Below are 12462 nucleotides of genomic sequence, written 5' to 3' on the forward strand. Positions count from 1 at the left end.
GCGGATCTGCGGCTGATGCTGAGCCCGGTGCCCGGGGTGTAACCTGCTCCCCCGGTGTTCCCGGTGCTGCACCTTCTCCCCCCCCGCTATGAGGCTGCTGGCCGGTGCCGGTCTGTGCCTGGCCATGGCCGCCCTTGCCCTGCTGGCGGTGGCTCTGTGCACCGATCACTGGTACGAGACTGACGCCCGGAGGTACCGGGACCGCTGCAGGAAACCCATGGGCAAAAAGAACGACCCCGGGCAGATGTATACCCCGGGGCAGAACCTGCCTCTGAGAGGCAGCCGGACCCGGGAGCCCCGAGCTGGGGATCTGCCCCCGATGGGGGTCCGACTCATCAACAGAGCGGGTGACCTACGGGTGGCAGGTAGAGAGGAGCGGGGCACCGGGGCCAGGGAAATACACCCTCCCCGCCCCTACCGGGCACCCGATTCCCCCTGCTTCAACTCAACGGTCACCGGGCTCTGGAGAAAATGCCACCGGGAGGGGTACGACAAGGACACGGAGGAGTTAATAGCGAAAGGTAGGGGCTGTTACCTGTACATTGGGGTATTTATTTATCAGCTATAATGATACCCTGTGATGTGCATCTGTCTGCTTATCAATCAATTAAATATCGATCCTCCCATCTATTTATCGATCTATCTATCCATCTATCCATCTATCCATCCATCCATCCATCCATCCATCTATCACTCTGTGATCTGTCTATCCATCTATTGCCCCAGCCCAGGTAATATTATCCACCCCATGCGATGTGATGCTGTGCTGGGGCAGTAGGTATGGATCACTTGCTGTTCGGTGTATGGGGCAGATACCCCCGGATAATGCCCCTGCTGTGAGTGATGTTATGTTATGGAGAGGAATGTTCTTTTCATGGCTCTGCTTCTGTATTAAGCTTCCATTATATGGAGGGAGGTGTTTAAAGGGAAGAAGGGGGGGGGGGGTAAGTCACTTAAGGCAGATCACTTCCAGTCTGGGCTAATTGCCCTTGGTGGGGGTTCATTATGTTGGATATATTGCAGTGATTGCTCCATAGTGGGAGGGTTACCAGTCCCAGGCCTGCCTGTCTCTGTGTGCTTTGGACCAAGTTGCCCAGTATTTGCAGGTCGATTTGTTGCCATAATCCTTGGTGTTTGAATTGGGGGGGGTCGTAGGATGTGTTTTTATGGGCCCCAAAGGCTTTAAAGGGTTAAGGGGAGTCTTGGCTCCAGTCCTGATCTCTTATTTTAAAAATAAATCTTTACCCGCTCCCCCCATTTTGGCTTGATTACTATTAATACTAATACTGATACAGATACAAATGCATGCAGAGGCTGCCATCCCAGCCACTATGGACAACAACTCCCATCAGGATTATCTGTAAACACAGCGGGAGCTGCAATCCACATACATTGGAGAACAGAGATTGCTAATTCTTTAAAATTAAAAAGAATGAATTGCCCTTAATTTAAGAGATATAAAACTGCCAAAAAAATGTGCATTAATATATATTAAGTATATCCCAATATATCCCTATAGCTACCTATACATACCTATATATATACACCCACATTTTATGGAATTATCCATCCCTCAGGCCTCAGAATTTCTTAAAATGTTATTATTCTGCGATTTGTGTCCGAAAGGGTAATTCTAATGATGTTTAAAGGGAAATATAATAATAATAATATATAATATAGGAGTCTGTGGGTTTCTCGCACCCGGAGGAGAAATGCTGCATTGTGGCGAGGGGTCATCGCTGACCACTTTAATGCAGAAGAGACAGAGCGCTAGCCATCGAGTTACGATTATTCTGGTGTCGTTTTGGTGGCAGAAATGTGAGTTTTGGGGTCTTTTAGATCTAAAAGGGTTTAACATTGTTTGACATTAAATATATTTTAATATACTGGGATGGAAATCTATTATAGAGCATTTGTAAAGAAGTAACGTCTGCAGGACTTTAGTGCATCCCGCGTTAAATAAGGGATAGGATGTTAGAAGGAGGTTTGGCTGGGCTGCTGTCCATGGTGCTGAACACATGGCCAGGTTTGTGAATGCTGAAGCCCATCATCCCCATCCAGCCGTAGTATTTTACCTAAAACAGAGCAAGAATTCAGCGAATACCGTCCAGAAAAATCCCCGAGACATAAATATTGGGGATTCCGTCACACTATACGGCCCCCGCTATGTCAAAGAACCCCAATGGCTATATTGCTCAATGGAGCTGAATGAGTGGGACTGCACCGCAATTTAACCCAAAAGAGACTCTCTAGCAATTTAAAGCCCTCTCTGGACACCATTAATGAGGCGCCTGTGTGGCCGGAGGGGCCGCTCATCCCTAAGGTTTGGTCAGAACCTGCAAATATAATACAAAAATTATACAGAAAGGGGAGTGCACAACCTAAAAAGCCTAAAAGGCATAAATATTCAGATTCCCGGGTTGCTGCTAGAATAATAATGACCAATAAATACACAAAACAGAGCAAGAATTCAGCGCATGCCCAGCGGATACTATTCAAAAATGCCTTAGGTTGCTATCCGCTGGGCATGCGTTGCATTTTGCTTTGTTTTATGCATTTATTGGTGATTTTTATTCTAGCAGCAACCCGGGAATCTGAATGTTTGTGCCTTTTATGCTTTTTAGGTTGCGCACTCCACTTTTTGCATGGTTTAGTATTTTACTTCACAGAGAGGGTGCTAGATAAGTGGAACAGCCTCCCAGCAGATAGGGTAGAGGTTTATACAGTGAGGGTATTAAACATGCGCGGGATAGACATACGGCTCCTGAATCGAAGACGAGACCAACGACTGATTAAGGTTGTCTTTGCAGCAGGAGAAACGGGCGACTAGACGGGGGCCGAATGGGGCCGATCTGCGCTCAGATTCTGTTTGTGAGTGTGGGATGAGAGTGATGGGGGTTTAAAAGCTCCACTGGTTGGAAGAGATCCCAGATCGATCTCCCGGGGAGAAGGTGAACATGATCCCGGCGCTGGCATTGAGTAAAAGCTTCATTGAAAGAAGGATGCTTCCTCGGATTTACGCAGATTTACCCCGGGGAGCGGCGAATCCCATTCACACCCAATCCCCCCCCCCCGGACCCCATCCACCCCGACGAGTACTCGGAGAGTAAACTGTACCCAAAGACAAGAAAATCACGCCCGGAATGTATTTGTTATGCAAAAAAAAAAACATTATTGGGTTCCTTATTTCATTCAAATTCATTATTGGGTTATAGGAGAGGAGCCGGCGCATGCAAAGCATCTCAGAGCGGAATCAAACATACGGGTTCTCCTAAGGACACGCGCCTACCTGTGTGCATGCAGGCAGTACATAGAAATATAGATGTACCGGCTATATGTAGAGATACATAGGGTTCTGCTTACTAATAAACAACTAGTTTGTTTGTTTTGGCTTCATAAAGATATGAATAGATATACTGTATAGAGGATACAATGAAACAAATTAATTCCTTTCTGTGAATGCCCCTTCGCAGCAAATGTACACGTGCGGGCTCACAATACATCCTTTAAGGGGTTAAGAGAATGTTACGTTTTGCGAGGTATTCTAGAACCCCCCGTGGAATGTTTCTTATTCTGGGAATGGTTCAGGTTTCAGGGGGTCTTGATAGTGACATCATGGTTGATATCCCTGCTTGAATACAGGTGGTTCAATTGATTGTATTTTTAAATAATGACAAGTCAAGGTTTCCCTGAGGGCCGACATTAGGGCCATTTGGGTAACACATTTGTTGAGTTGCTACATCGAATCTTCATGATGGGCTATTACAGGGTTAAATATTTAACCCTCTAAAGAACCTTTATCCCATTTAATCATTTCAGGTACCTGCGTCCTGCTTTAACTACCTGCTTCTAAATTTGTAGAACCAAACTTGGAATTTTGGTTAATTTATTATATTAATCTGAACCCTTTATGCTTTTGCTGAGAATTATTAAAATACCCACCTCTGCCCGTATTTTTTTTATTTTTTATTTTTATTTTTTTTAATTATTAATTGGTTTTATAAAAGGTCCATACAGCTTCCTATTTAACTCAACTGCTCAAATTCAACGGCGTCCATATCCTAGCAATGGACGGATCCTGTTAATCCCCCATAATCCACTAAACTTTATCCCCCCCACCATCGTCCCAGGATAAACGTAACTCGTAAACATGCCAACTTCCCCGTGACTCATCCACAACCTATAATATTTTTCCTGTAAAATATAATATATATAATATATATAAATATAATATAAATAAATAATCAAATAAACCTTTTTTGAGTGATTCCAGTTTTAATTATGGCCAACATTATGAAGTCTGGTTTAATCATGCTTAATATATAGAAACCCCTAAACATATAAGAATACTAAGGAAGAGCGGGGTTGATCATGGAAAGATTTTTTTTATTATTATTTTATTTTATTTTTTTTATATATATTTTTTTTTAATCAATATTTTATATGAATATTACACAGTTCATGATTATGGAATATAATGCGGAAAACAAGATAAATATTAAAATAGATGAAAATACATCCACAGTGTTTTCTTACGTGTTTTCCAATCAGCCATGTTTGTAAATATATGGCTTACGAGCAATAATTAACCCCTTAAAGACAATGGGCCGTCCCTAAACCCATTGAAAACAATGCATTTTGAGCCCGTACATGTACGGGCTTTGTCATTAAGGGGTTAATTATGGTAATAGATATCTAATAAAAAGTTTGCCCCGATTTGCAGCACTGCTCCTACACACCCTCTCTCATAGGTGACTTATGGGTCCCTGGACCACGATGGTGGTCGTAGATCACCAGCCCTACGGCCACGTTGGGTTCACTATAGAAAGCATGCTAGTATACATACAACATATATATAACCGCGTTCTTATGGAGCTTTTAAAATATAAATAAAGCAATTTCAGGGCAATCCAGAAGAAGATATTTATACAGGACCACGCAGATGACATCATCTTGCATAAAATTAGACAGTGTTATACGGCATGATATTGGTTACTAGGAGATGAAAGCGTTGAGAAACTAATGTGGTTTTATGGGATCTCGATTAAATATTTAAAAGTCTCCTAGTGGATGAAGTCAGCAAGCTGTGAGATAACACTTGGTAGGCTTTCGGGTCGTTGTGTCTCCACGTTTAAGTATAGCCATGAGGAGTAGTGGAAGGGAATAAAGAAGGGGGTCCTGCGTTGGGTTATGAGGAGGTTTAATGTTCTGCAGATTTCCCACTAAATGGAAAGTATATGATCTGAGAAATGACTCCGCTTTTGGGTTCAATTATGTTTGGATGGGGTCCAGGTGTTCAAGAAAAGTGTGGGACGGGCACAAGGCTATCCTAAAGAATTATTAATCTATTAAAAGAGACTCGAGAAGGGCGGAATAGATACTTTTCTACGAACGAAGGAAGAGCGCAGTTTTCAATTTTCCGTATTAGCAGCTCCTCTATTATTTATGCATCTAATAAAACTGACCTCACCTTCTTAAAGATGGATAGTTCTGCAACGGAGAAGATCAACCTCAAACATTCATAGTTATCTACACGGTTGATATTCTTCTCCAAGCCTCCAGGATGGAGTATAAGACTTCAGGGTTAGTGAAGATTCCAGGATGAGTAGAAGGCCCTAGGATGGAGTATAACACTCCAGGGTGAGTAGAAGGCCCTAGGATGGAGTATAAGACTCCAGGGTGAGTAGAAGACTCCAGAAGGGAGTAGAAGACTCCAATGTGAGTAGAAGACTTCAGGGTTAGTGAAGATTCCAGGGTGAGTAGAAGACTTCAGGGTTAGTGAAGATTCCAGGGTGAGTAGAAGGCCCTAGGATGGAGTATAAGACTCCAGGGTGAGTAGAAGGCCCTAGGATGGAGTATAAGACTCCAGGGTGAGTAGAAGGCCCTAGGATGGAGTATAAGACTCCAGGGTGAGTAGAAGAGTCCAGAATGGAGTAGAAGACTTCATGGTGAGTAGAAGGCTCCAACGTGAGTAGAAGACTTCAGGGTTAGTGAAAATTCCAGGATGAGTAGAAGGCTCTAGGATGGAGTGTAAGACTCCAGGATGGAGTATATTCATCGCCTTCATTGGTGCATGTGCGTAAAAGAAGAGAATAACAAACTTTGTGTGCAGTGACCTTATTCATAGCCAAAAAATAAGTAGAATGTCCACTTTGGGTCAAAGCATAAAATGCATAATGCATGCGCTCTCGTGTCCACCTTGAGGAACCTATAGGTGTCCAACACATTTCGCCCCTTTTGTTCCATCAGGATTTTTGGAAGTAATTGTTTTGTGAAGGCTTGGAGGAACAGCGGTGTGAAACGTGTTGGGCTGCTGAAGACATTTATTGCACCATATGACACACATACAGCTCTGAACACAATGAACATACACATCCCGGGGGGGGGTCACTTGCTGGAGGCTCGTAGAGAAGAATCAACCCTCGTCCAGGAAAGAAAAGATTGCTGGAATCCAGCGGCAGGAAGTGAGGGTAACGGAGAGAACGTGGACCCAATCGATGCCCCTGCAGGAAAGAATATATATCTTGGATGACAGAAAGAATTCCCCATTGTGTATAATTACCTGGATTGGTGTAGATGACTATGAATGTTAGTTGAGTTTGGTCTTCCTTATCGAAGGACCGAATGAGTAGAAGAGATTTTATACAACTCGCAAAGGGAGCACAGAACAGATACAGTCAGTGTGTAAAAGCTCACAAAACAAAGCAAGAATTCAGTCCATACCCAATGAATACCATCAAAAAAAACTATCTGAGGCATAAATATTGGGGACTCCGTCAGACTATATGGCAAATATTACTACGTCAAAGTACCCCAAGTTTAGCAAGTCCTATCTCATTGTCAGGGCCGGCCGAAGACTTAACGCCGCCTGGGGCGAAGTTTAAAATGACCCCCCCACCCGCCGACGCCGGGGGGGGCATTTTAAACTTCGCCGACGCCATAATCTAACCCCCCCGGTACTTACCTTTAAACAGTTCTGCGGCGAGTCTCCCTGCTCCGAAAACCACTCGGTGCCCCTCTCTCTCTCCTCCGCTTCAAAAAAAACCCAAAAAAAAGCAAAGTGCCGCCCCTTCTAAAGTGCCACCTGGGGCAATTGCCCCAGTCGGCTCCATTGTAGGGCCGGCCCTGCTCATTGTTCATAGCTACATTGCTTACCAAGGAGCTGAATCAGTCGGGTCAAGGGGCCGATGGGGCCACATGACTTTAGCCGCCACTCAGCCCTCCCCTGCCTAGACCTCGCTATTATGTCGTCCGTTGTTTTCATGTGAATATAAAATGATATCCTATTAACGCTTCCTATCTTTTCCAGGGATCGTAGAACGCTGCTCTCCGATACGGTACCATTACACGTCACCCTCTCTGCCCCCCAACTCATCCAGTAACGAAATCAAGACCATACGCCAAGATGAGTGGCACTCTCTCCGTGAGTAATCTCCTCGCATGCAAACACATCCCTTACTTACTTATTAATGGACGGGAATGGAGGATTTATCTGCTCGTGAGTTACTTACCAAGTTAGTCCAATACTATGACTATTTCCCGCCATAATAGCTCTCCTCATAGGACAAAGGCGGGCAGCAGTCCCACTTGTAATTCAACTCGGCAAATGCACCATTAGTAATACAAATCTCCAATGATTCCCCTCCCCCAGATCTGCGCAGGATGACAGCTGGCTTCATTGGGATGGCCGTCTCTATCATACTTTTCGGGTGGATAATAGGCGTTCTGGGCTGTTGTAAGCGGCACGATCTGATGCTGTATGTTGCCGGATTGCTATTCCTCATGGGAGGTAAGAAGACTCCGTGTTCCGCTTCGGGTCGTCTGAGTGTCCTCATTATCAGCTGCCTTCCGACAAAGAGATCGCAGCCTGATGTCACCTCTCCAGAGGAGGCCAGTGGGGGAGAAATAATAATAATAAATAAATAATAAACTCCCGTCCATGGATCGGTGTCACACATTTCATCCGCCATTTATGAACCTGGTTATTTAGATTATTTGGTTAATTTTGCAAATGTAATTTGTGCCATAGTAAGACTTTCCAGATTTCTGGTATCATATTATGACATATAATGCTAAATGCTGAGGTCCGTGGAGATGTCGTTGACCGGGTCATCTTGTGTCCAACGGCAGTCCTTTGAATTCATGGTTATAATACGGTAGACAACAGGGAGACAGAATGCGGTCTGCAATCAGATGGGAGTCAGTAAGTAAATTAGACGGGCGGACAAGCGGAGTGAAAGTGAGGTTTTTTTATATTGGCCGTTATAAAGATCCACCTAGAACAGGGGCGTCCGACCTGCGGCCCTCCAGCTGCTGCAGGTCCATGCTCATCAGCCAGGCCCTTAGCTGAAAGAGCATTATGGGAGATGTAGTCCTGCAGCAGCCGAAGGGCCGCAGGTTGGACGCCACTGACCTAGAATTTCTGCAAAAATGGTAGTCTATACTTAAAAGGTATCCAGATTACTACACCTCTTGGTGGCCAGTGGCCAGTGGCACACAGAGCCGGCCTTAGGTGTTCCGGCGCCCTGTGCGAACTACTCCTCTGGCGCCCCCCCTCACTACCCCCCCTCTGCCCCTTCCAACTACCCCCCCTGCCCCTTCCAACTACCCCCCCCCTGCCCCTTCCAACTACCCCCCCCTGCCCCTTCCAACTACCCCCCCCTGCCCCTTCAAACTACCCCCCCTGCCCCTTCAAACTACCCCCCCCTGCCCCTTCAAACTACCCCCCCCCTGCCCCTTCAAACTACCCCCCCCTGCCCCTTCAAACTACCCCCCTGCCCCTTCAAACTACCCCCCTGCCCCTTCAAACTACCCCCCCTGCCCCTTCAAACTACCCCCCCTGCCCCTTCAAACTACCCCCCCTGCCCCTTCAAACTACCCCCCCCTGCCCCTTCAAACTACCCCCCCCCGCCCCTTCAAACTACCCCCCCTGCCCCTTCAAACTACCCCCCCTCTGCCCCTTCAAACTACCCCCCTCTGCCTCTTCCTTCAAACTATCCCCCCGCTCCCCCTACTTCTCCTTATCCTAACTTACCTTGAGGAGTCCTGCCGGCATTTCATGTTGAGCGCCGGCACTGCGACGGAGTCACGGAGAGTAAGGGGAGTCGAGCGGTTGCTGAGAACTTCACGAGCAACCGCTCGGCGCCCCTGCCCGGGACATAAATGAAAACATTGTTGGTTTTTTTTGTTGTTGGTTTTTTTAACTTTATTTAACATCCTCCATGTTAAATAAAGTTAAAAAAAACTTTATTTAACATGGAGGTTGTTAAATAAAGTTAAAAAAACCAACAACAAAAAAAAACAACAATGTTTTCATTTAGGTGCAGAGGGGGCGGCGGCAGCGGAGGAGGACCCCGCGGCGGCGGCGGAGGACCCCGTGGCGGCGGCGGAGGAGGTCCCCGCGGCGGCAGCAGCAGCAGCGGCGGCGGGGGAGGACCCGGCGGCGGCGGCGCCCCCTGGAGTGTGGCGCCCTGTGCGGTCGCACAGGTCGCACACCCCAAAGGCCGGCCCTGGTGGCACACCACGGGGCAACTTTTTTCACCCTAGACCTTTTACTTAAATTCAAATTGCTCCCCAAACGTCCCCCCAAGTGCACTCACATACAGATCACTACATTTAATCGTTATGTATGGCTCATACGTTACAGGAGGTGCTATAACCCAGAAGCGATTGCGGTTTAGATGATTGCTTTGTTTGGTTGCGAGGGTCCAGAAGTATCGCCGCACTGTCAATCATTTTATTATTTGGTAGCCAATATCCAAAAACCAATCCCTAACAAGTCATTGGTGTGCAATGTACAGATTAGCAATGCAAGCTGGGGGGCTGTACGGAAACTATAGGGGTCATAGGTTGAGCAACCTCACCTGGAGCGAAGGTAAGCAGTGTTTTTCAAAGGCGTTACCTTTCATACGCAATTTCATTTCAACAATGTTCAAAAAATTGTTATTTCGTACGATGGAACGCATGTATTTTCACAGAATGGGACTGTTTGAAAGCTTTCATCTAGGGTGGGTCAATGGGACCCTTACTCACCCGATTACTCCACGATAAGAAGCATTCCGGCTTTGTTTGTTGACCGTCTCTTCTTTCCCACAGGAACCTGCTGCATTATCTCGCTCTGCACTTGTGTAGCGGGCATCAATTTTGAGCTGTCTCGCTACCCCCTGCGTGGTTTACCCGAGGGCATCAGCCACGGCTATGGATGGTCAATGTTTTGTGCCTGGGGAGGGCTTGGACTCACCCTCCTTTCTGGGTTCCTCTGTACTCTGGCCCCATCTCTCAGCGCTTCACAATCTGCGGTACACAAACCCCGGCAGGAGAACGGGGCAGTGTGACCCCCCCAAGGAGGACAGGAGCGTACGACCCCATCAAGCCCAAGGGGGGGGACAAACAAAAATAAAACGCACACACACACCAGACTGAGGCACGTGTGTCCTGTCAAGGAAGTTGTTCTGTTCAGCCTGTTTGTTTGGTCTTGTGAAATATTGCAGAAGCTCCAACCTCCTGTTAGCAGAGGGACTTGTGTGACAGCGCAGAGCCAACATGTTGCATGGAACGAGGGATCGACGAACTTCGGCACCAACGCAGGCAAGATGAAGAAGCCGAGTTACGTCCAAGCCTGATGTTGCGCGTTCCGCAGGCAATAAACCGTATTTCATGTCTCGGAAAGCTGCCCCATCAACGCCTGCCCGTCGAGCTTCTGTGCTTATTGTACAAAAAAATGACTTTTATGAGTGTGACGTCAACTATTGGCCAAGGGTTCAGTATTTGGGGATTTTGTATAGACACATGCATACATATAGAATGGCAGGTAACCGATTTTTACTTGTTTTAATACAGTGTACAGAACCGCCTTACACGCTAATATTTATTTCCCTCTAGAATAAAATAAAAGTCAGGATCTCTCCCTCCTCCTCCACCCCACCTTGACTTCAGTGCCTTGGCACAGACGAAGGGTATCATCAAAACCCGTTCCACTTGCTGCAGTGCCTTCAGGTAGGCGGTGGAAGCCTACGTAATCTGAAACTCAGGCTCGAAGGCCTTCACGGGCGAACAAGGCACTCCGACGGACACGTCGCGAGAGAGGGGTCCACCCGACGGCCTGAAATCCATTAGGGGTCGGGAGTTTTGAGAGCTATAGGGTGGGAGGAGGGAATCGTAGTTAGAACGCGCCTCTCGGTGGTGATCTACTGTACATGTGTCCCATCACAACGTATAAAAGCACATGATAAAATGTGGTTGGCGTGTAAGTTGTCTTTTTTTTCTTATGATGCCACATGTAGGTCTTCCCCGCAGGATGGCATTTTGTTGTGATATGAAGAACGCTTTCTTCCGCTTCAGTAACAAGCTCCAAAACACGAAGGCCTCTTGGCAAGCAGAAGTATCAATCAAAACTATAGATCCATGAAGACTTAAAAGCAAACAAAACAAAACACCATCGTGATTGACACCTCACCAGCAGAAGAGTTCATTCAGCACCACGAGCTGTCATGGACGAGCGGATTGCTAAAGACCAACAAGAATGCGAGAGAGCGGCAGATGGTTTGAAACGTGGTCCAAAAATTCTCCTCTTCCATCATTTCTATACATGCTGGATCAAAATTCAATTATAACCCTCGAGGGCTGCTGGTTCCCTGGGTTTTCAGTAGAGCTCATAATCTTCGGTGATCCAGGAAGGTAATTAGTTGCATTATAGAGAATTCTAACACCTCGGCAAAATGGCTGAGGTAAAGGAATGAGCCCGATGGTGACAGAATTAGAAAACGATATTAAGCTTGACTCGTTTCTGTAAGAAGAAGCTGATGGCCAGGTGGCAGAAAAGCTGATTTAAGCAGTTTGCCCATAAAAATTATTTCTTCTGGGGTGGGGGTTGCTCTAAAAAGGGACCAGCTCCAAATAAGCACATCATTCATTGTAACAATACTAGAATCTGTAACGATCCAGACACAAAGAGCAGCTAACATGAGCAAAGCGGTGTTCGCTTACAATCACGTTATAGGGTTTTTGGTTTTTTTCCACCATAATAATAGGAGGGAGAAGCAGGGAGGGCTCGCGTGATTACAACTTATTTCAATGCCCGTCACAAATCCTGCGCTAGAGAATTTCAGGTTTATAATCCATTGTAAATCTGCATGCGAGATTTAGAACACGGGTTATTATGCCCCAGATACAGATACAGAAAGCGGACAAATATTTAAAGCCCGCTTTCAGAGGATGCTATGAATTGGGGTCAGGACTCAACATAGTCCATTTGCACAGTCCATCCATAGAATAATTTGAAGAAAAAAACCCACAAATGTATAAAATTAAATGTGTTAAATGCCAAGTCTGGGATACAGTTAAATTTTAACAAGGCGACATTAAAGAGCCTGTTTTTTTTTTGAGGGGGGGGGTTTAAGCACTGGTAAGCACATATATATATATATATATATATATATATATATATATATATATATATATATA

The 12462-nt window shown here is 46.0% G+C and overlaps 1 protein-coding gene across 1 annotated transcript; it reads left to right on the forward strand.

Moving 5' to 3' along the window:
• LOC128467283 (transmembrane protein 178B-like) lies at positions 1–10401 on the forward strand. The gene is made up of 4 exons (XM_053448867.1): positions 1–521; positions 7310–7423; positions 7652–7789; positions 10096–10401. Exons 1-4 carry the CDS (start codon positions 89–91, stop codon positions 10332–10334), a joined length of 924 nt encoding a protein of 307 aa, XP_053304842.1. The 5' UTR covers positions 1–88; the 3' UTR covers positions 10335–10401.
• The last annotated feature ends 2061 nt before the right edge of the window (positions 10402–12462 follow it).

The sequence above is a fragment of the Spea bombifrons genome, chromosome 10, assembly GCF_027358695.1.
Source record: "Spea bombifrons isolate aSpeBom1 chromosome 10, aSpeBom1.2.pri, whole genome shotgun sequence".
Classification (NCBI taxonomy): domain Eukaryota; kingdom Metazoa; phylum Chordata; class Amphibia; order Anura; family Pelobatidae; genus Spea; species Spea bombifrons.